Here is a 23,768-nt window from a genome sequence, read left to right on the forward strand (position 1 = left end):
TCAAAGAGGTGGTAATAAACTTTAAAGTCTTAACAGTCTTGGGGCCAGGTTGCCTGAAGGATCCCCTCTTCCAAGATATATTGGCTCAGACTTGTAAGATCTTCATCAAAAGTCCTTCTTTAGATTATCCCAACATAAAAAGCTGGATAGGTGGTACTAAGGAGTGGGCCTATTGGCTAGTGGTGACACACTGGTTATGGAATGCCCTCCCCAGTGAGGCTTGCCTGGTACCTATATTAATGCATTTGGGGCATTATAAGAAAACATTTAAAGTTTTTTTTAATCATGTTTCAGTATCTTTAGTCCTTGGGTAAGTATTTTTAGGATGCTTTAATGCCGTGTTGGATTGATTTTGTGCTGTGTGTTAGTTATGCAGACAGTTATATTGATCTTGGGGTTTTTAAGGGCAGGATTCGCTTAACAAAATCCCAACAGCTTTATCAACTGCCTCTATTTAAACTTGGCTTATTTTGCATAGCATGCAAGTTTTAATGCAAAGTGACAGATGACAAATTACTGGATGCTGTATTAGTTCATAGTATCAGAACAGGTGCAACTGATGAATAACATTAGAGATTAGAATTGTTCGTAATAGGACACAGAAAGGTACTTTTAGTCACAGTATTTACCATCATAGGATTTTTGCTGTTGTCATCTTCATGATCAAAAATGATATCACTTTCAGAATCCGCTGCTGGCCTAAATCAACAGATGAAAAGGGAGAACATCAAAATCCTTGAAAAGCAGTGCTTTCCAAGCAACGTTCCATGGATACCTGAATTTCTTCAGAAGCTTATTAAATGTATCCTGAGGGAGTCTTTGGCAAGCGGACACAGGAACTGAGTGCTCTTCCAACATTAAGAGGAATCCCACTTAATTCCAACCCCTTCAAAACCAGTTAACATGGGAATGTCCATCACTCAAATGACTTCAAATGAAAAACTGCATGGGCAGAAATACCCATCAAGAGATTAAAAATTACAGACAGAACTTTCACATCACCTCAAAACACAACCTTTTATAAGAGAGGTAGTTCAGAATTCAGATGCACAGCATTTAAGTGATAAGGTACTGAGCGATTAGGTACCATGATGTGTAAATGAATGTGCAAATTAACTTTATGGAGGCTTCCAATGCATTTCATAGACTGATATGCTAATAAAACGAAAGATCTAGCGTTCCTAGGAGTGACTCTGCTCACTGGATGCTCCTAGTGAGAGATGGAGACATGAAGCAATCTTTACTGATTCCTTCTTCCCACCACACACCCCTGTAAATCTGTTCAAGGGGGTTGAGGGGAAATCAGCAAAAGCCTCCCTGGTCCTTTAACTAGAGGGAGGACCACTGAGTTTCCACCGGATTGCTGTTTTATAGATATGAATGTTGTACTTTGTGAATCCTATAATATGATTTTTGGTGTAACTGTGATGTTTAGCTTATTTTTTAGTTGCTTTGTTAATAGTGTTACATAGATGGTAATTGTTTTATTTGGGATTTGGGATTGTTTTGCTGATGATTTGTTAAGTATTCTATACGATTTATGACGTGTTTGTGATGTTCCATTATGTTATTTTAATCTTTTGTTTGTAAGCCGCTTTGGGATTTATTTGAACAAAAAGCGGCATAGAAATAGAATTGATCAATCAATCAATCAAAACAGAAGGAGCCCTTCCATCCCTGGCAGCTCAGGACCCAATCTACAGACAGTAAATGCCTTATAGGAAAAATGAAAAAGAAACCTGCACCCCTACTCACAAGAATGACTGTGCAAATACACCTCCATCTTCATCCTCGTCATCATCACTGGATTCCTGATCCCCTCCACTGAACCTGGCACTTGAAGATCTCTCACATGAGGTGCTCCACTCCACTGAACTGGTCAGAACCGGAGGAGGGGCGTTTGCTTCTATGTCATCCATAGATTCTGCTTCACCCTTCCCATTCTGAGCCAGTTTGTCAGTGACTTTCTTCCCTTCTGTGGTTTCCGATGTCGGAGAACTGAGCAAAGGCCTCTCGTGCTTCTCTATCCACGCGTTGTAATAGCGCACAATGTTCTCATGGTTCAGGCGTGATAACAAGGTCACTTCCCCTTTAATTCTTCGAAACTGCTTGCTTGTGGGATTGATGTGAATTCGCTTTACTGCGTAACAGCAGCCATCCAGTTTGTTCTGCACCTGCCCAATGGAAATTACATGACAGATGTTTCAATCAAAATAATAAAAGAAGCTCCTTCCGGGAAACTCCACATCCCCTTATCAGCCAATTGCACGCTCCATGGAACAAAATTTGTCTGACGCAGCGTACTGTATGTACCTTGATGACAGCTCCAAAGGCCCCTTTACCAAGCAACTGTAACTCTTCAAACTCATTGTAATAACGAGAAAATTGCCTCTGTGTTTCTGTGACAAAGACATCGCTTGCATACTGACTGCAGGGGATAACAGTTTCAATATCATCTATTCCTGTCGAATCTGAAACAAAACAAAAAAGTCACTGAGAAGGAAAGAACAAATAAGCAATTCCACGTTAAATGATGACAATCAATAGTGTGCATGATGCATAATGTGATGTGTTAAGAACCTCTGTTGAGATGCAGGCCTATTCTTCTCCATGTGCTGTGTTTGCTGCAGCAGTCATTGCCAAGTCACATTGGCAGATGTTTCAAACCACTTCAATCAATATAAAAGAGGCAAGTTGAAGCCAATTCATGAAAGGAAATGCCAAGGACCATGTAGAGATTTATATTTTATAGCCATCTCAGCTGTGTTTACAGTTTAAATTTAACTCAGTTGACAGACAGGTGCCAACCGCCACTACTAAACCTGTCGATCTAACAGAAAAGCATTGACGCTCCAACAGTAGATAACACTACCTGGCTAAGCCATTCCCACAGTCAAGGTTCAAAACAAAGTATCCTTCTTTAGTTACCTGGAAAGATGAGAGGCTGGGAAGATTTTCAAGCTGATTATAGAAGGAAGGAAGGAAGGAAGGAAGGAAGGAAGGAAGGAAGGAAGGAAGGAAGGAAGGAAGGAAGGAAGGAAGGAAATTATCCCCACAGGCAAAATCATAAAGCACTAGTGGTAGCAGGAACAGCCTATTCTGTTTCATCACCTGAGGCAAAACAGGAAGGTGCCATTCCCTCCGCTGCAGCCTCACTTAGCGGAGCTGCGTACCTGCAGCTTCTGGGTTCTGGCAACATCTTGTGAGAGGTCCACAAGATCTTGTCAGAACCCAGAAGCCGTCAACACTTCTCCTCGCTTCTCTGGTGGCAGGCACCTGTGGAGGCACCGCCCCTTGGATTCCAGTCTGAAGCAGCTGCCTCAGCCTGCCTCATGGATGGGCCGGCCCTGTGAGATAACAATCCATTCAAGAAAATAATGTAGTCAGGAGCCAAATTCCGTAAAATGACTGAAATCTGTTTCAGTGTTATACTTTGGCTACTTCCAGCGTTCAAATGCTTGCCTATTGTGTCTTTTTAAGGCTGACTATGACCGCATTGAAATAGCATGAGCTTTCATGGATTCTTCCTTCCTTAGATGCCAATGTGGAACAGCAGGCTAGAGTTGGAGGTTGGTTGATATACTTCAACAATTTTGCTTTTATTCTTATCTATGTATGCAATATGTTTTGTTTAGTGAGTTATTTAGCCTACTCCTAGGGCTTTACTTTCTGCCTCTGGGAACATTTTAAAGTTGCCATCAATTAATAATAATAATAATAATAATAATAATAATAATAATAAATCTTATACAATTGACTATTTACCTTCTGGGCTTTCTTCCATTACAACTACCTGTGGTGGGTTTATAAAACTGTGTTGCAATAGCTGCTGAGGGCTCCACCTTTCTTTATCTTCCAAACAAACACACCTGAATGAAATTCAAAATAATGTATGTTTAATGATGGTTTTAGGAACATGGGAAGCTGCTGGATGCAAAGTCAGATCATTGGTGACCCATTTTTGCAGAGCACTGTGCACGCCAAGGGCCAGCTGACCTCCAGTGCTTAAGAAGCGCTATGCACAGGGCCTTGAAGGTGCATCTTTAGTGGTCCTGCACCTGATGTCATAAACAATGTCAGGTGCAAGGCAGGTGGCCATGGCTTGGCCAGAATGATTTCATGGGCCAAATGAGGGCCTGGCAGGCCTAACTAGACCTGTAGCAAGAGTTCCCTACTGCCAACCCAGACCCTGAAATAGTTCCTTTGCTTTGCAATCTTTGCTTTGTAATGTTTGAGTAAATCTGTGATTCTGGGTCCCTCCAACTCTTCAGTTCTATGATTCTGACTTTAAAATACAGCCGTACCTGGGAAATTGAACGGAATCCGTTCCAGAAGTCCGTTCGACTTCCAAAACCAAAGCGCAGCTTCTGATTGGCTGCAGGAAGCTCCTGCAGCCAATCAGAAGCCACGGAAGCTCTGTCGGACGTTCAGCTTCCAAAAATAGTTCGCAAACAGGAACAGTCACTTCTGGGTTTGCGGCTTTCGGGAGCTAAAACATTCAGAAACTAAGCTGTTTGACCTCCAAGGTATGACTATACCATGAGTCCCCATCCTAATTTATGCTGAATTATAAGCATTCTTGTTAAATGTACAGTATATGTTTTTTTTTTGATGGCAAAGCCTAAAAAATAATACTTAGTTAGGCACATACTTTTTCAAAAAGTCTTGAAAGTCAGCAGGCAAATCATTTGGAACTGAGACTGGATATTCCTTAGTTATTTGTCCCTGGCTGAGAGAAAGCAGCATCAACCCTAACCGCCAGACATCTCCCTTTTTCCCTGGCTTGTTCGGCAAGGCATCCTCACTAAACCGAACTTTGGGTTGTTCAAAAACATCCTCCTTGCAGATATCCGCCAAGCGTTTGGAAATACTGTAGTCTGTCAGTTTGATATTTCCTTCACTATCCACCAGAATGCTGGACGCACTCAGAACCTTGTGCACCACTGAATTGCTGTGTAGGTAGTCAAGAGCAGACAAAACTTGGCTTGTGTAATGACGCAGCTGATCCATAGGAAGGGGGATCTCTTTGTCCAAGTACACAGAAAGGCTGGATGCACCAATGTGTTCCACTAAAATGTCGACCGTGATTGAGTCACTGTGCTCTTTAAAGGCCATCGATAGGTAACGGACTATGTTGGGGTGGCTTAACTTCATCAGAGAACTGAACTCCGATTCTGCTCCCTGTATCTGTTCAAAAGAAACAAAATCAGTGACTCACATTTGTTTCATGTCTCATTTACCCTGATGCCCAATAGTGAACAAAATCCTGTCCCAGGTGTACTTTTCACTGCAGAATTTACACAGAGGTAGTCTACAATGAAGTCCATCTAAGGCACTGACATCTGCATAGGAATAAGCCACACCCTAAATTCCAGCCCCTTTCCATTTATGGTTTTCTGCTTCTACGCAAAAAAACACATGGGGCAAAAATAAAAGTAAAAAAATCCCAACTGATTTTGCATTTGGGGTATTTTTTATTTTTGTCTAAGCCATTTTGGCAGGCTAGGGAAAGTAGATTTACAATAAAAACTGATCCAGAGCAGCAGTTTTAAGTACCCATATACAAAGGTCTTTTTTCTGAACCCTCAACCACAACCTGGGACCAAAAAAATTACGAAAGAAGTTTATCAATTTTGGCCACTGGGGTGCTTTTTTGTCCTACCCAATGGCAAGTATTCTGGTGATGATGATGATGATGAAGCAGCAGCAGCAGCAGCAGCAGCAGCAGCAGCAGCCTCGTGGAGTTTTACAAACAAAAACTGATCCCAGGAAGTAGATTTACATGCCCCTCTGCAGGCATCACACACATATAGATTTGTTTGGGGGTCATTTTACCTCTCAGAGATATGTTGAAATTTGGCTTGGAGTAGTAAAATGTTCCCCAAAGTCTTTGTGTGTGCTTTTTAGTTTGAATCATGAAGGAGATTTTCATACAAGGCTACACCTCTTACAGATAAACTGAGCCAATACAAAAAGCTGAAAGCAAGCCAAAATACACACATACATCCCTCCAGGTTTTAAAAGCCCTTAGCAAAAAAACAAAACTCTCGACTCTCTAGAAATTCCTCTAGTGTTTTATTGTGATTCTTTCCAAAAACGATTGATGCAGTTTTCTACATAAGGGCTCAACAGCCAAACAATGAAACATCGTTTTCAATGAGGTCGTTTCAACTTCTCAATGATCCACTACTATTTCAGTATTAAGAAGTGCCCACATGAGCACAAGGCAGAACAACACACACAAATGGGTGATTACCTGCTTTTTGCATTTTTCAACCTTTTCCTGTTCTTGACTTGTGAGAAATTTCCCCATTTTCTTTTGCCACTGAAGTACCCATTCATGGACCAGGACAAAGTTGCCAGTGCACAACTCCAAACCATTGTAGACTGATTTACCAAGCTGCTCATCCTTGTCTGCACAGAGAAATATGAAAGCCTTGTGTGTGGATGTTTCAGCTTTTGAAGCAGATGCTTACAGATTAACAAAGATAATTATAATTAGCTCCTCCTGTAAACCTCTATGTTGGTCAATACATCCTTTCAACATTCCTTCAAACAGTTAAAAGCCACACAAAAGGAGGTTTGTCCAACATCTGTATTCACTGTCAAAAAAGGAAAAGAAGGCCACACAGGCAAGGCAGAGAGCTGCCACTAGGCTTTGCTGGCTATTACTGCCAATGTTTCTAATTCCAAGAGGGACAAGCCACTATTCAGTTTAAAATGTGGTTTGTCTCTTCAGCAGCAGCAGCGAAGCACTGGCTACATATATGGCTCTTTCCCCTGCATTCATTCCTTTCTTTGGATCCTTGGCACATATATTCCCCATGTGAGCAAGTGTGCTAGAGAAGTGATCTTTAATGTAAGTGGAAGTTTCTTAAATTGCACCTTAGTACTGTCAACCCTCAGCTCCTGAACACCTCCGTTTTGGAACGTTTTGGCTCCTGAACGCCGAAAACCCAGAAGTAAATGCTCCAGTTTTCAAACGTTTATCAGAAGCCGAACATCCGACGCGGCTTCCGTTTGAGTGCAGGAAGCTCCTGCAACCAATCAGAAGCCACGCCTCGGTTGTTGAACATTTCGGAAGCCGAATGGGCTTCCGAAATGGGTTACGTTCGACAACCGAGGTTTGACTGTATTTGTTTCATTGCCTATCACAGCAACTCACTAAAGCCAAAATTACTTCAAAAGTTAAGCAAATGTGTGTCCTTATTAATTAAATCACAACTAAAGTTTTAGCTGATTTTTTTTTAAAAAAATCAACTAAAAGCATTTAACTCTAATATTAACATGTTGTTTCACATAGTTGAACAGCTTTGACTCCTTACTGCCAGTGATTGAACCAAATACAGCTTTCATTGCTCCCTCATTTCTATACAGCAGGGGTGGCCAACTTCCAAGAGACTGCGATCTACTCACAGAGATAAAAACTGGCAGTGATCTACCCCCTTTTTGTGGGTTCAGGTCAAAGTTGTTGAGTTTTTTTAGGACGGAAAGCCCTGTTTTGGGGGGTTCACGTAAAAGTTGTTGAACTTCTTTAGGGAAGAGAAAAGCGGCGTTGAGCTTTTTTGCTTTTTTTTTAGGAAGGAAAGCCCTGTTTTGGATGGTTCAGGTCATTTTAGGGGTGCAGGGCAAAGATGTTGAGCTTTTTTTAGGGAAGCCAAAGTTTTTTAGCTTCTCTGGGGGGAGCCACTGATCTACTGGTGATCTACCACAGACATCCAGTGATCTACCGGTAGATCACGATCTACCTGTTGGACATGCCTGCTATACAGTATAGAAAAAAATGCACCAAAGGTTTTCAATGCATGGCAGTTCTTCTATTTACCTATGCACTTTCCTTTGTGTACCCTGAGTAGACCAATACTACTGGCATTGAAATTCAGAATTTCAGGCGTTCCCAGAGATTCTTCATTACTGCATGCCGAATGCTGACGCTCTCTTCTACAAAGCAATCAAACACCATTATGTTTTGAGGTGCTCATATATGCTCAAGAAAAGCAATTTAATTCAGCGGCCCCAAGTACTACTACAAGTGAACAGTCTTAACAGCAAGTTCCTGCATTTTCAACAGCATTAGGTTCAGGGCCGTCTTAAGCACCTCTGGTTCCCTGGTGCGACGGATCCCTCCGGCGCCCCCCCCCCCGCCCCATTTCCCAGCACGGTGGGCGGGCGGGCGCAGCTCGCAGCGCGGCTTCCGAGGGCGCTGCTGTGTGACGGGCGGGCGAGCTCAGCATGCAGCGCTGCTGCCGAGGGTGCTGCTGTGCGGCGCCCCCGTGGCGCCATGCGCCACCCAGCCTGTCCATAGGGCCGGCCCTGATTAGGTTCAGTGGCATTTTCAATTGTTGCTATTTAAAATATTCAGAAAAGCCACAGCAACACATAGCAAAGGCCTGTGGTTAAGTGCCAGTCACTGCACCTCCCAATTTTATATTCTGCCAGGCAGGGCACGAATCCTGCAAACCTCTTTGATAAACCTGCCTGGCAGAATATAAAATTGGGAGGCATGGTAACTGATGTGCTTGATGTGCTGTGTGTCCATTTGTATTCATCTGTCACCATACAGCAGTCTGCATGGTCGACAGATGGCACTGTGGACTCCTGTGTGATGAGAGACATGGCAGGAAGATGCCCAGAAGCAGTGGCCAACTGGTTTGATAGGCCACCACAACCTACCATGAAAAGTGGCAGGAGGATCGGCACAGAAATGAGGAGGGTGCCTAGATGTGGCAGGCAGCTATACTGGTATTCTACCACTGCCTATTAGAATTAACAGTCAGCCTGGATATGGTGGTAGCAGCAGCAGCAGCAGCTGCCCAGGCTGGCTACCTCTTTGGGCCTCTTCCCCATGCTAATCCTCCTGCCAGACCGACTATTCATCCCACTTGGCTGCGGCAGTGGCATGAGGTAGGTTGGGAATGGGGTTAGTGGGTTGGGAATGGGGAGGGTTTGACGGGGGGGGGGCTGGCAAGCAAAGCAAGCAGGGACACAGCCCCTAGTACTCCACAGAAACCTACCCAATAAAAGTTCAAACGCACTCACTCTATTTGTAAAGCAAATAATGATTTTACACCCCTACATATAGTTGTAAGATTGTTAGTGCTATGCATAAGTACAGTATGCCTGCCTACAAATCAATCCGCACAACTAGAGGCTGATAACTTTGTATGTGTGCTTGTACATCGTGTCTAATGGGGTACAAGTGCACACATTTTTACTGAAACACTCCCATTCCATTCACAGGGACAGCTATACATACTTTGAACGCCCGGTGGAATTTGCACGGTATTTATTGTTCCCTCCATGTTCTGTAGCACCTCCATTTAAACTGGATGTTACTTTGTTCCCTGTGGTATCTCTACTGGCAGATATTTCCTGGTTTGTCAAAGCAGCACTTTCCAAACGCTCCTGGAAAGACAGAAACACAGGGGATATCTTGATTGCACCCCAATCCTTTCAATACCTGAACATGCAAAGCCCCTGCGAACCTCCGCTTTCGGTTTTCTGGAGAAGGAGTTGGCCAGCATCTCCTTAAAGATTCAATATTGTTTCTTCTGCAATATTACTCACAACGTTAAGATCAATAATGTGCACTTCTGGGTTCACAGTGATGTGCGCATGCACGGTCGTGCATTGTTTGAATGCACAAAAACGGGGTTGCCTGTATATTTTGTATTCCGCCTTGGGACATATGTGGAAGGCGATAAATAAATAACAATGGCAGCAACACCAGAGGGAATAACAGAAGTAACACTATTGTGTAACATCCAAAGGTAAAACCAACCCATGCTAGAAGCATTTGGGGACTTTAAGCAATGGATAGATGGATACAGAATCCACACCGCACAAAATCTACTTACTAAATAGTATATATTAAGCCATAGATGGCGACCCAATAGGGACTACAAACAGCATTGCTTCTCTGCCTCAACCCTGATACACACTATGCAGCTGTCACATGGGGGTAAGGAAGAATTATGTCTTCATAACTTTGAAAGCTCGTTGTTCACCCACTTCTGGTATGGAGAAATCTTTATTTCTGTGTTTGCAGGCTCCAAAATGAGATTGTAGACATAGAAGTTTCAAAGCAATTTGTAAGGAATTCCAATACAGTGGTGCCTCGCTTAACGAATGCCCTGCTTAACGAAATTTCCGCTTAATGAAAGGATTTTTCAAGCAGAGGTTGCCTCGCTAGACAAATTCGTTTTACGAAAAATTCGTCTAGCGAATCGCGGTTTCCCATAGGAATGCATTGAAATTCAATTAATGCGTTCCTATGGGCAAAAAAAAATTCAAAAAAATTTCAATGCATTCCTATGGGATTCGCTAGACGAATTTTTCGTTATGAGAAAAGACCTGTGGAACGAATTAAATTCGTCTAGTGAGGCACCACTGTAGTTACAAAAGCATGATACCTACTTCTAATAACTTGGCATTACAAAATGAGAATGTTTAAAATACCTGTTTTGCTATTTCTTTCCTTTTTCTTTCTTCTCTCTTTTCTTCTTCCCTTCTCTGAATCTCATCAAGAATTTCACGTTGCTGAAATAAATATTACTGCAATGAAATTATCTGTAATCTTGCTTCAGTAAGAGTTTATTGAGAAAACCTATCTGCTGAAGCAGACACCTTTAAACCAGGGGTCAGCAAACTTTTTCAGCAGGGGGCCAGACCACTGTCCCTCAGACCTTGTGCGGGGCCAGACTACAGTATATTTTGAAGGGGAAAAAATGAACAAATTCCTATGCCCCACAAATAACCTAGAGATGCATTTTAAATAAAAGCACACATTCTACTCATGTAAAAACACCAGGCAGGCCCCACAAATAACCAAGAGATGCATTTTAAATAAAAGGACACATTCTACTCATGTAAAAACATGCTGATTCCCGGACTGTCCGCGAGCCGGATTTAGAAGGTGATTGGGCCGGATCCAGCCCCCGGGCCTTAGTTTGCCTACCCATCCCTTAAACAATATCCAGTAAATATTGCTCTGCCAAGAGAGAATGGAAGGAAAAACTTGTCACCAAAACAGAGCTTCTTAACTAAACTTAGTTTCAAGTCTACGTGTTAAAGACAGGCTACTACAGAAATGCTGCAAATAACAGTACTGGGTCAAAATCTTTGATGAAGTTCAAAAGGTCAGCTAAAGTTTAACTTCCTTACATCAGCAAAGAGGAATGTGTATGACCACATGGGCTTGATCTGCAGGTACAACAGGCCATGACTTATTTTGAAAACAAACAGGACCCACTACCATCTATCTCTCCTATTTTCAAATCTAGGTGGATTCAAAAACAACATGAGATATGAGGGTTGCTATTCTGGAAACACAACAAAACCGTATTTTTAAAAAAGGGACTCCCTAAATGAGACGTGCAATTTTCATCCCACTGTTTTCAGATACAAAAACGATTTTAATAGTTCACAACCGTAGATTCCAGCTGATTGAGTGCTCATATGAAAAGGGTGGGGCAGGACAAAAATATTAAATTTCATGCTCTCACCATTTGCTCTTCTTTCCTCCTAAGGTCTTGGATTCGCCGCTCTTCTTCCAGAGCAAGCCTTTCTTGTTCTTTTTGCTGATTCTTTAGCATTTCTTCATGGAAAGATTTTAAAGGTGGTTTATTGTATTCACTGAGAAATGATTGTACGTAATCTGCTAATTCAAATATCATCACCTGGAGAGGAAAGGCAAATGCAAAATCAGATTTTAGCAAACTGCTCTCAGCGTGTTCTAATGCTATTTGCAATTATGTGTGAGCAAGTACCAGCGACTTCAGTGGAGCTCAATGCCAGCGTCAGTAAATCTCTGCCAAACATAGCAAAATAAAAGCCAATGCACAGCCACTCATCTTTTTTTGCATGTATTTTAGTTCTGAAAATCCAAACTGCTTCTGCTGAATGTATTACTTGCCACTAAAAACAGCCATGCATGGAACCAATTTAGTATTACATTTATATGTGCCTAAATGATGCTGGTAAAAAAGTAGAACCACCACCATTTCTCAGCAGTGTGTTTTAGAGCATAGTTATAGAAAAAAAGCCACATCTATTTTTTCTTCCCTTTTTAATCTGATCATCAGTCAGTATTTGACATTCATGTTAATCATTAGGTAATGTATGTGAAACATTATTAATGATATTCTGTCAGAATGGTGACAATTAAAGATGACATTAATCATATCAGCGAAGAGAAGAATTTTATTTCCCAATCACACTAATTGAATTCTTTACAATTATGCAGTCTACCTCGTGAATAAGATCTGAACATGCATTCATTTTCATCTAAGTATAGAATTAGAAGTATTCTGATATATCTGTATTTTAATGTTTTGTTGGAAGCCGCCCATAGTGGCTGGGGGAACCCAGCCAGATGGGCGGTGAATAAATATAAATTACTATTATTATTATTATTAGATAATCAGGATTTTCCACGTACCCGGTGATTGTCAACATTCTTTTCTGTAAATGATAATACAGTATACTCTAAATTGCAACTGTTGTAGGAATTAAAATATCATGATCCTTCTCAAGGCCAAATCTGTATTTGTAACTGTGGGAAATTGCTTTTGGTCACAACCACATCACTCAAAGGACCATGGTAACTCTAGTGTCACTCTCACAGAACTACAATTCCCAGCCTCCTTAACAAACTACAGTTCCCAAGATTCTTTGTGGGAAAGCCATATGCTTTAAATGTATGATATGGATATAACTCTAGTTCAGACTGGCTGAAAACATTCGGATGGACTAGGGCAGTTAGCAAGGCTTCTGCTTAGTTCTGAAAAGTAACATTCAGCTGGTACAATGCTCATTTCCTCTAGCAATAAAATTGGATTTTCTAATTTATCAAAATAGATACAATCCAGATGGCTGCTAACAGGAAAGGCTTCTTCCAACATGCTGGCTGTAGCAATATTAAAGCAGTTGCTTGCAAAACAGATCTGTCCCTATTTGTGCTAATCTTTTGATTTTTATATTGTGTAGTAAAAAAGTAGGATGGAGATGCTATGTAAAATAGCCAAAAACATTAGTTTTTCTTCTCCTGTCTTGACATGAGGGAAACAAGTATCATTTTGTATGTTTCATATAGCCATGAAGCACTTCTAGTAACAATATCCAGACACTTAATATTTTGTGACAATTTATACTATACATTTACCATATATCCTATTTTTCCATTAACACCTCATAATACTATAATATAAGAAGCACCACCAACCTACAAAGCATCCAATTGAGAGCAATATAAAAGTTAAAATGCCAACTAGTACAAACAGGTCCTCTGGGAAAGATAGTGCAACAGTATCATTGTCACAGCCAGAAAAGGCTCTGCTTCACCTCCCTTAACTTTCCCAAGCTTAACCTTACAAACAGTGGAGAACTAAACACGTCTACTTTCACACTGAAATAAGTTCCACTGTTCTTGGCTAACCATCTAAAGACAAACTCCACATAATGGGTTAGATTTGTTTTAAATTAAGTCATGGGATTAACCTAACCTCATTCAATACAGATGTATCCCCCGACTCTAAACCAGTTATTATGAATATGCTATTGTGTGATTTATGAACTGAAATAACTCAATTCATGGGGTGCCAGGGAATTACGTCATTCACTTTTGCTTCTAACAGATATTTCTGTCAACTTTCAATAGAGTCACTTTCTATTAACCATGGCCATCTGAAATGACATGTCAAATGAGCTTTATTGTGCTAGGCCAAGTCTTGATATGGCCTCCCCTACACCTAGCTAGGCAGAAACCCTGCAATGTGGTGGGTACCAGCACCAAACATAATACAGTAGCAATAAAAGCACACATACAAAATTTGCTATAGTGACAATGTCGCTCAGTATCAAGGGCAAAACCAACACACTTACCTCTCCGCAACGTTCTTTTGCCAATTCCTCTAGTCTGGATTTTAACAAGTTAATGTTTTCATTTGACAACCCCTTTGCATTTTGAAGCTCAATTTCTGGAACTCTAGAGGAGGCGGAAAGAGTAACAAGAGACAAGACATGAGATTTGCAGATGCTTAGGCAGTTATAAGCTAGCATTCACGGTACATCATCCAAATAAGCCGTACTTTGAAAGTGTATAGTTTTTATTCACCCTGTTTTTATAAGCAGCTGGCTCACAAGAACTATTGTCAAATTACAAAAACTGACCAGCATTCTATGGTAAAGACACACAACACACATCTTCTAAGAAGACTAATATGAATTCCATCATGTTTGTAACCTGTGCATGCTAAATTTCTAAATATGCACGGCAGCAAGCATGGCAGGAAACAACTCAGAGAGGACACAGGATGGGATTTTAGAAGGAATTGACTGTGAATCCTAACAGAAGAGAAAATATTCAGTTTGATGTTGTAATATCAATATCAGTCTCTTTGATTTGGGTGTCGGCAGTATGAAGCACTACCTCAGTTATTCCACACACTCAGAAACACATTTTGAATAAATTTACAGAAAAGCAACCCACAGTGACATCTTATTTCAGTATGCCTGATTAAATAACAAAAACTGGGCAGGTGTGTTCTTCTTACTTAGGGAAGTATAGAATAGATTTGCTATTTACTTACGTATCAGGGTAAGTTTGGGGACATTGGACCCACAGGTCAACTTTGGCATAGACTTCATGGTCACCTGTCAAGCCCTGAGGGTACAAAACTAGATTGATTTCTGGAGGCTGCTGTACCTGAAACATTTAAAAAGATATAAAATAATTAACTACATTAGAGGAAAGCAGCTGGCAGCCTGGGAGCTCATTGAAGCCTTCAGGGGCTTTGTGTCTGGCTCCCAGCAGAGATAATGTCTTGTTAAGCAACCTCCGCAGCTTTCTTCAACAGAAGCAGAGAAATAAACTGTGCATGACAGACAGATACAGGTATGCCTGAAAACCAACCACAGAAGGCTGAAATTAGGAAAAGGCAGTGGATCAGGCTACCAGCATTTGTCCATATAATTGCCCTTCGTGTGTAGTTTGACCCAGAGACATAGATAGAGCTTTAACTCCTCCTTCCCCAATGTGAACAACAATAGAGAATTTGACAAAAGCCCTCCTTTTAAAAATGCATCTCAGCTCTTTGCCTGCTTCTGGGGAAAGAATTCTGGTGGAGGGTAACAAAGGAAGGGCTCTGCCAATGCCTCCGCTCCGAAGAGGATGGAGTTAAAGAGCTTTTTTATCCAAGATGGATGGGTGAGAAAGCAGTGCCGGTGTTGTTAGCTCTTCAGCCTTTGTTCAATGCAAATTATGGCTGGTTAAAAATTAGCTGCCAACCACGGATATATGTACGAACGGCGGTAACCCGGTAGTAATTGCTTCCGTTTTCGAACGAGCCTCGGAAGTCGAACGGCTTCCGCTGCGTGTTTCTCCATTTTCTCAATGGAAACTGCAGATGACCCTTTGTGCCTCGGTTTTTGAACGTTTCAGAAGCCAAACGGTCTTCCAGAATGGATTACATTCAAAAAAAAATTCCCCCTCTTTTGTCATATTATTTTTCTTTTCTTGTATGAGTGTGAAATTTTGTATTATTTGATTATTGTATCATATGATTTTGGGAATGTGTTTTCCTTTTTGCCATTTGATGTTTTGCTTTTGTATTATGTTTTCCTATTTTTTCTTTCTTTTTTTCTCTTTTTTGCTGGACCTTTTTAGATTTTTGTAAGTTTTAAAATTTAAATAAAGTTTATTAAAAAAAAAAACACCAACAACAACCAAGGTACCACCATACTCATATTATGTGATCACATTATAGAAGAGCAAGGGAGCCCTTGACCTTATTATTGACTTGTATAGGATTGTGTTTACTGCTGTCGCTCCCCAGTCTTGCGTTCTCTCTGTCCACTACTGCATCAGCTCAGATATAATATTTTTAGTCACAGTGCAACTGGCTTCCTTACCAACAAACCACCCTGTACTCATACAAGAGTCCATTCAGCAGAAGAAGAGGCTGGGACACGTCTATAATCCAAATGTTTATGCCATAATAAATTTTAAGGTGCCACAAGACTCTTTGATAGTTTCTGCTACAAGAGATTAACACAGCTATCGCCCTGGGAATTCTATAATCTGAATAGTTTAACTGATTTGTGGGCTGAGCCAGGTGCTACAGGTACAGGTACAGATATAGTCAAAGTCAAATGCCAAAGAAAGCAGCAAATTATGTTTAACTAGCAAAATGCCTGTGACTATAACAAGCAGGGTATAGAAGCATATAGAGGAGGAATGAGCAATTCATCTCCCTCAGCACACCCCTGCAGAAACCCATACAGTAGTCAGTGAGAGAGTCAGGCCACCCAGTGTCAGTGGGGGAGGGTGCCTTCACTGAAACATTGCCCCTTATTACACCTCTTTTTAAAAACGAAAAGCACTGATATGCATGGAAGCAGCAAGAGGAGACCACTGTGGTGCAGGCTAAACTTTCTCCTCAGTATCCCTTGTCATCAAGAATTAATTCTGCTCCTATCTGAAAAGCTCTGAATTCCATTTCCTAGTTACATTAAACTGCAACAAACCTTGTAAAAATGTTTTAAAATAGATAACCACTGTTTTCAAACAAGACTCCCAAAGTTTAACTTCAATTTGGGGGAAATTGGGGGGGGGACTATGCCGTTTGTGGGATGCAATATGGTTTCCTGACATACACATGTAATAGTAGTTTAATAACTTGGGCATTTGCATTCAAAGGAACATCATGAGCAGATTATGTTTAAAAACACGTGTTTCAAGTGTCATACACAAATGCCATGGGGTTGAAAACATAGTCTTTGGGGAACCCACATGAATAATAACCCTTCTAATTATGCCTAACATAACAGCACACAAGAGAAGTTATTAGTGTTCACTTTAGTACATACAAGATGCTTCACAGTTTAACAGGGACACTTGGGAGAAGCAGAAAATGACAATTCCCTTGGATACTTATTATATCACTGCTCACTTGGGGAGAAAGCAAATGATGGCTAATAATAACCATACATTGAGATACGTCAGGCTTAAGAAAGGAGGAAAATAAAGGAAATGCTAGGCTGTGCACACTAGACATGTTTGCTTAAAACTATCAGTGTAGAGGCACCAGCAATGATAACCCTAGGCTGCATTCACAAGGCAGCTCTCACTGCCCCGGAGTAGTTACTCAAGGTTGAATTTCAGGAACAGGCAGGTTCCATAACCTGTTTTTCTCTGCACAACTTGTGAGATGCAAATCTGGATACAGCCCACCAACCCTGAATGATTGCCAACCAGGATTTCAATTAATTTCCTGCTTTTGCTGCCTGCCTGTGGCAGTGACCATGCTTTCTAGATGACTGGCATGTCTCCTAATGCACAAGAGCTGACTGATGGACTACTTTAAATTTGGTAAATCACAAATTGTGCAACTGAGTTCTGTGAAGATTCTGAGGAAAAACTCCAATACAGGTATCCCCAGGTGGGGCTTTGCAACCAGCATAGACGACACTGAGCTAGGGGACCAAGGATGTATCTTGACATAAGCCAACTTCCTATGTTCCTAACCGTAAGCCTTCCATGATGACGCACCCTTTGTGTTTACACGGAAATCATCAAACGGGAAGCACTTGTCTTCTCCAACGCAACTGTTATGACCCGTTACCAATAGAATGAGTGATGCACAGTCAGATGAAACTTCTGCCCTGCCTTTGACATGCCTTCCGTAGCACATTACAGGCGCTGGTTGCTTCTGCATTCAGCGGAACACGGATGTTAAGCTTCCCCGTGCATCGAAAAGTGAAGGCAGCAGGGCCTCGGTTCTTAAAATACGGAAAGGCTGCCGAGCACACCACTTTAGGAAACGCTTTGAGGCAGCAAGTTCTGCTAGGCTGGTGAGGCAAAGGCCGTGCCCCTCGCCCCCCACCCCGAGATGAGAAGACGACCCCGCGAGCATCTGCAGGAAGCTGCCCACGAGAGGCAGTCGCGTTGCCCTTTACCTTCCACGGCTTGCCGTGGCGCAAGTCCTGGAAGTCCCGCCCGTAGATAGATTCCAGCACTTGCAGCTCGTTCTCCTGGCGAAGCTGGTAGCTCTCGGGCTGCTCCGGGGACGCCTCGGCAGCCTCCCCCCGCGGCTGCCACAAGCCCCTCACCTGGGCCATGTCCGCTCGGGGAGGGGTGGGGTGGAAAGCGAAGCCCCCCCAGAGAGGCCGGCTGCAGTTCGCCGAGCCAGGCCGCTGCCGCCGCGGTGGGCGGAACCGCGCGGCCTGCTTTTCCCGCCCTGCTTTGCAGGCCCCACCAAACACCGCGGCTGCCCGTTGCGGCGGCGCGAGAGGAAGCCGGGGGAAGGCGCTGCTCGGCCGAGGCCTGGAGTTACCACGCCGGCCCCACCTCCCGTTCCAGTTTGCAAAACGAAACTAAGGGCTTCCTTTATAGCCCTTCTTCAGGTCTCTGCTCTGCACAGCCCGTTAACAACCATGCAAATAAAGAAATCAGAAACCGTCGCCTTCATAGATCGCCTTTCTCCAAACTGGTGCCCTCCAGATGTTTGTTGGACTACACTGCCTTCCTCCCTAACTACTGGGGCAGTGGTAGTCCAATATTTGGAAGGCACCAGGTTGGAGAAGACAGCTCTTGAATTGATTCGAGGGAAGGGTTGGGGAGGGACCCATCACCCCAGGAACCCACCCCCTCACTTCTGGATTGGATTCACTCATCTCTAAGGACAAAGTATTTACCTTTATTAAATTAACATTTTAATGCAATAGTCATTGCAGATCTTTCAACCACTAAGCACGTTGTAACTGAAGTGGGAAAATAAATGATGGTGTTATATGTTGGCAGCTACTGAAATGACAGCTCCCCACATCAAATGGGGGGCACCTTTTGCGTGGTCCCGCGCAGGCCCCCCCCCATCCCAGTGCACCTCCTGGTAGTTCGGGCTGGCTTCATCCTCCCCAGGCTGGATACCTGGAGGTCTCTGCATACCTCAGCCAATCACACAATCCCGCCTGGGGAGGCGTTGCCAGGGGATCGGCCAGGTAAGGGGAGGGCCCACCCTGCCCACACAACAGAAGGTGAACCTTACCTGCGAAGTGGCAGTTGGTTCCAACCCTGCCCTCCCTCCCTCAGTTAAGCCTTCTTTTGCTGGTTAACCTCTTCTCCACAGGTATGCAGGCGCTGCTACATCAGGGCCTGTTGGAGGGCCAGAAAGGAATTTTCCTGCATTGGCAGGTTTTGCCTTTCCCGTCACAACTTTGGCAGTTTCAGGCCTTGGGTGGAATCCTTTAGTCTATCTTCCTAAATGGGGCGTGAAGCAGTGACCCACACCCCCTTTGTGGCGGTGATCTCAGGGTTCCCCGTTAAAGGCCATACACCGAGAGGTTGTCATTGCTCTCCCTTCCAACGGGGGGGGGGGGCTCTCTGCTTGAACATATGTTCTCCAGAGCCAGCCCAATCCCCACACATTCTGGATAACCCTGAAGTCCCCCAGATCCCCAGCTGGGGACCAGGTAGGATAAATGCCCAATGCCTGAGCCAAGGAAACTACACCTGAAACTTAATAAAGCTGTGGCCAATTTTAATCCCATAGCACGTTGTCTTGTGTCATTCTGCTCAGGGGTCGCCTGGGGTTGGGGACTCCGCCTGTCTTTTGATTTTAAAAAAAGCCCCATAGAAAACTAAATTAAAGTTGCCTGGCTTAAATTATTTTGTAAGACATAAGATATTTCATTTTTCCTAGTGTAAATATTTCTAGATTATACTATTATTGCTCTATATATTCCCACACAAATGTTATGGATGCACAATAGTTTCACATTATTTCAGAGAGCTACCATTTTAATTCCTTCATATTAGATTTGCCCCACTTTGTGGCAATTAGCAAAGGTCAGTGTACATTCTGCCTGACTTAGCTCTGGACATTCTTGGATGGCGCTGATCATCTTGGCTCATTTAAATTTGGCTTCTTGACCATCTTTGGCACAGAAACTGGTAGTCGTCATCCTGGATGATCTATGCCAGGAGTAACAGAGGAGTGCACCTCTACTGATTCTCTGGAACCTCCTCATTAAGCAAGGTTTCCTTCTCAGCTGCCTGTCTGAGATGTGAATGGAGGCACTGATCTTCACCAGTTCTGACAGATCACTTTTGCAAAGCCAGATGGTTGCTTGATGTCTGATAACTGGGAACTTATAGCAGGATAATGAAATTGATAGCTCAGAATATCTCTAATGGAGTTTTTAGAATGAGATACCCATCAGCGCTTGACCCTAGAGTAGGGACAAAGAGACAGCAAAAAGCAGTTCACATTTTAAACTGGGAGAGAAACAGCAGCAGTCAATAATTTTCTAGTTAGAGTTAGCTGGATTTTAGGGTGCAGTGGGAGAAAGGTTGCTGCACAAGGTATCTGGGTACCTGCTATCTGTTATAGGGGTTCTTGTTCGCTTCCACTATGTTATGCAGGCATATCTGGAAACAAAACAAACATTCCAAGACATCTTAAGTATCCAGTGCTCTCACCCAAAGGAAAACTTCTGGGCTATCCCTAGCCCTTCTATTCATTAGGAGAACAATATACTGTTGGAAAAGTCTAAGATAGTTTTCTTAGTTTGAGGTTATGGCCTACATGCTGCTAGTAGTCAATTGCAAAAATAAAACTGTGGAAGTCCACATCCACATTAGGCAACGCATGACCTATTTTGCACGTGCAATATTTAAAAGGCTTTTGGTGTACGTGCTTTGCAAGTGGGGTGGGGGTTAGTCCAGAAAGTGTGAAGTATTCTAAGGCACCTGTATTGTACGGTATTTAAACACAGAGACCCCTTTTAAAAAAAAACACCAACTAAATGTAACGTTATGAATTACATATCCCTCCCTTTTTCACGTGCACTGCTATTTAAGGAACTTGTATAAACTTTCTGAATTCTGAAGACGATCCCCCCCCCTTGGGGGTTTCCCTCAGATATTGAACTGACAGCTCCCCAAAAGCAATATGGCTGCCACACCCAAAAAGACACACACACAAAAACAAACCTGCCCCTCCCCTACCCCAGCTGAGCGTCACATGACTCGCTCGCTCTTTCTGGCTCTCTCTATGAAAAACGGCAGCAAGGAGCCCAGGCGGCCGCGCTCACAGCAAACGAGAGTTGCTCCCTGCTCATTCTGCAGCCTGTCGAGCGGCGCAGATACAGAGCTATGCCAATGCATAGCGTTCACCCAAGCGCTATTCGGCCGCTATGTTCCAGAGAGAACTGTGGCATAATTTAAAGGAGAAACAACATCCACACATGGGAGTTTGGGGCTTGCTGAAGACCCAAACGGCACCTGCCTGTGAGGATGCCTAAGGCAGAGAGATGCCGCTTCCCTGTGCAAAGATGTGAAAGCGAAGCAAAAGCTTGGCACTGGAAGGCCCAGCACCAACTGGGTTAGAGCTGGTGTTTACCTTTTGGATGCAAGCGCGGTACGATCCCCGGAGCGGGAGGTAGCAGGAGAATGGCGTGCGTGTCGCTTTGGCTTATGTTTGTGACATGCTGAGGATGGATAGGGGTAAAGGCAGCTGGGGCAACCACGGAGCTACAAGCAGCTTCGTTTCTCCTCTTTCCCCTTTGCGCCCTGAATGCAGCCCCTTCCTAAGACACCGGGCATGAAAAGCGAGACGCGCCTCGTTCTTCCCAGGGTCCAGAAATCCAGCGGAGATCCAATGGAGCAGCCTGCCGTGCGGACAGAGGCGGCTCCTGCCCGCCGCCGCGTGCTTCCTTCGGTGAGGAGCGCTGGACCCGCGCGGGGGGATTGTTAGGTAAGGCAGCCCAGGAAAGAGACCCCTCGCCATGGGGTCCAACGCGAGCTGGGCTTCCGTCAACGCGAACGAGCGCGGGCCCTACCACGCCGTCGCCAGCGCTTTGAACGCGTCCAGCGCGCAAATCGCGGGGATCAACAGAAGCGCCCACGGCAACGGGACTTCGCAAGGGGAGGCATATCGGGACGAGCAAACCTACCGACATTTTACCACAGCGGTGCAAGTCATCATCTTTATAGGCTCTCTGCTAGGTAAGCAAAAACCACAGAGGCAGGTTGTTGCTTTTTCCTGGCTGTGGGCTTCTTTTCTACCTTAGTGCGCAAGGGATGACGCCAGAACCAAAGCTAACCAAAACAGAATTACTGGGGCTTTTCCTTTAGCAAACCAGCAGGCAGGACAATTCAGCTTCGTTGCATTATCTCTTAAGATAAAAACATTGGGTGCTCCACTTTCAGCCGCCTTGAGTCCCATCAGGGAAAAATGCCGAGGTATAATAAATATATAACAATAGTAGTAAACTTTAGGTGTGTGAAAAGTTGGTATTGATTGAATATGTGTCAGTTTTCCTTCACAGCCTTGTAAGCACATGTGTAGGTTTTTTAGAATATTTTTTTTAAGAACTCAAACCGAAGAAGAAATTTGTTTGTGTGCTCTTGGTTCTTCAGTACAAAGGAATACTTTATTGTGATAATGTTTGGGACAATTATATAAGTGCACATTCACATTTTAAAAAATGCTCTACTTTTCGTTGTCCAAAATAGCTTGTTGAACCTCAACCCTGTCTCTCTCTCTCCCCCCCCCCCCGTAAGGTTGTGCAAAAATGGGTTTGAATGTTTTCACTGGAATAAGAAACATAATGGGTAAAACAATGGGTAAGGCCTACAGTTGTACAATTCAACTTTTTAAGTTCTCTCAAAGGCAGTGGGATTTAAGCAGGCTAACGTTGTGTAGAGTTACAGCCTAAATCTTTGCAAGTTCAGTACTTTTTGGTACTTTTGGAGGGATGTAGGTTGAGGGATAATGGCTTCTCGAGACTACCCCAGTCAGCTTCATTGGTGAACTGTGGTTTCAACAGGAGAATCCCAGTTCAAAGTCAATCTGCTACACCAGTCCCATGTACTATAGCTCCACTAGAGAGAAATTTATGGGCAGCAGCAGACTGACTCTTGCTTTAAGGTGATCTTCCCCAATGAACATATATGTGGCTCTGATGATCTCTTATGAGGTCAGGGGAAAGTGGGTGGCTGGAATTTCCACCCGCCCCAAGCCCCCATGAGTGTTTATAATTGACTGTACTGATAATGTGTTTAGCAATATGTATGCTCTGCAGGAGCATCCTAGACACACCCTTAGGTATTGAGTCCCATTTTTCTCTCCATGCAGCGCCACCCTTCTGCATATTTAAATTGCATAAACATGTGTGAGCCACTTGGGAACACCTATTTTGGTATATGGAGATCTCTTGCTGAATAATGACCTCCCTCCTCCCCATGAACATTTTAAAATGCTGTGGATGTTGTAGATTAGTTGAAGTGGCTGCTGAAGAATGCTGCAGTTTCTTTGTTTTAAGGTAATATTTGGAGTAAACCATTGTATTTACTTTTTTATTTAAGGTGTAAGTTTATGCAAACATCCAAACCTTTTTTTACAGTGGTACCTCGACTTACGAATGCCTCGACTTCCGAAGGTTTCGACTTCTGAAGTCGGCAAACCCGGAAGTATTTCCGCTGCGCGCACATTCTGCGCGGCTTGCGCGTTCTGCGCATGCGCAAAGCGAAAAATCGCGCTTCGTGCATGCACAAAATGGACTCTTTGACATCCGAAGGTTTCGACTTACGAAGAGCGCCGCGGAACAGGTCGCCTTCGTAAGTTGAGGTACCACTGTATTCTCAAATGCAGTTATTTGGAGTTTTCACAGATTTTCAAACCAAAATAAATATTGTGGATTGTGAATTTATTAAAAAATGTTGTACTGACTGGTACAGTGGACCCTCCGGATACAAACTTAATTCATTC

The 23,768-nt window shown here is 43.2% G+C and overlaps 2 protein-coding genes across 3 annotated transcripts in view; one reads left to right on the forward strand and one right to left on the reverse strand.

Moving 5' to 3' along the window:
- Positions 1 to 19,446, reverse strand: part of EIF2AK4 (eukaryotic translation initiation factor 2 alpha kinase 4) — a 40,891-nt gene extending 21,445 nt beyond the window's left edge. The window contains exons 1-13 of one of the 2 annotated variants that reach the window (XM_035110899.3): positions 17,956 to 19,446; positions 14,589 to 14,704; positions 13,882 to 13,984; positions 11,505 to 11,678; positions 10,459 to 10,539; positions 9,257 to 9,405; positions 7,826 to 7,941; positions 6,257 to 6,414; positions 4,652 to 5,187; positions 3,766 to 3,869; positions 2,314 to 2,471; positions 1,756 to 2,174; positions 630 to 699 (exon numbers count right to left, since the gene is read on the reverse strand). In XM_035110899.3, coding sequence (XP_034966790.2) covers positions 630 to 699; positions 1,756 to 2,174; positions 2,314 to 2,471; positions 3,766 to 3,869; positions 4,652 to 5,187; positions 6,257 to 6,414; positions 7,826 to 7,941; positions 9,257 to 9,405; positions 10,459 to 10,539; positions 11,505 to 11,678; positions 13,882 to 13,984; positions 14,589 to 14,704; positions 17,956 to 18,117 — 2,346 coding nt within the window. In that variant the 5' untranslated portion in view covers positions 18,118 to 19,446. The remainder of the gene's footprint in view (positions 1 to 629; positions 700 to 1,755; positions 2,175 to 2,313; positions 2,472 to 3,765; positions 3,870 to 4,651; positions 5,188 to 6,256; positions 6,415 to 7,825; positions 7,942 to 9,256; positions 9,406 to 10,458; positions 10,540 to 11,504; positions 11,679 to 13,881; positions 13,985 to 14,588; positions 14,705 to 17,955) is intronic. The other variant, XM_035110909.3, reaches the window with a different exon arrangement.
- A 1,592-nt stretch (positions 19,447 to 21,038) lies between these two features.
- GPR176 (G protein-coupled receptor 176) overlaps positions 21,039 to 23,768 on the forward strand; it is a 30,573-nt gene continuing 27,843 nt past the window's right edge. The window contains exon 1 of the mRNA XM_035119243.3: positions 21,039 to 22,003. Coding sequence (XP_034975134.1) covers positions 21,784 to 22,003 — 220 coding nt within the window. The 5' untranslated portion in view covers positions 21,039 to 21,783. The remainder of the gene's footprint in view (positions 22,004 to 23,768) is intronic.

The sequence above is a fragment of the Zootoca vivipara genome, chromosome 1 (assembly GCF_965207765.1).
Source record: "Zootoca vivipara chromosome 1, rZooViv2.hap1.1, whole genome shotgun sequence".
In the NCBI taxonomy this organism is placed as follows: domain Eukaryota; kingdom Metazoa; phylum Chordata; class Lepidosauria; order Squamata; family Lacertidae; genus Zootoca; species Zootoca vivipara.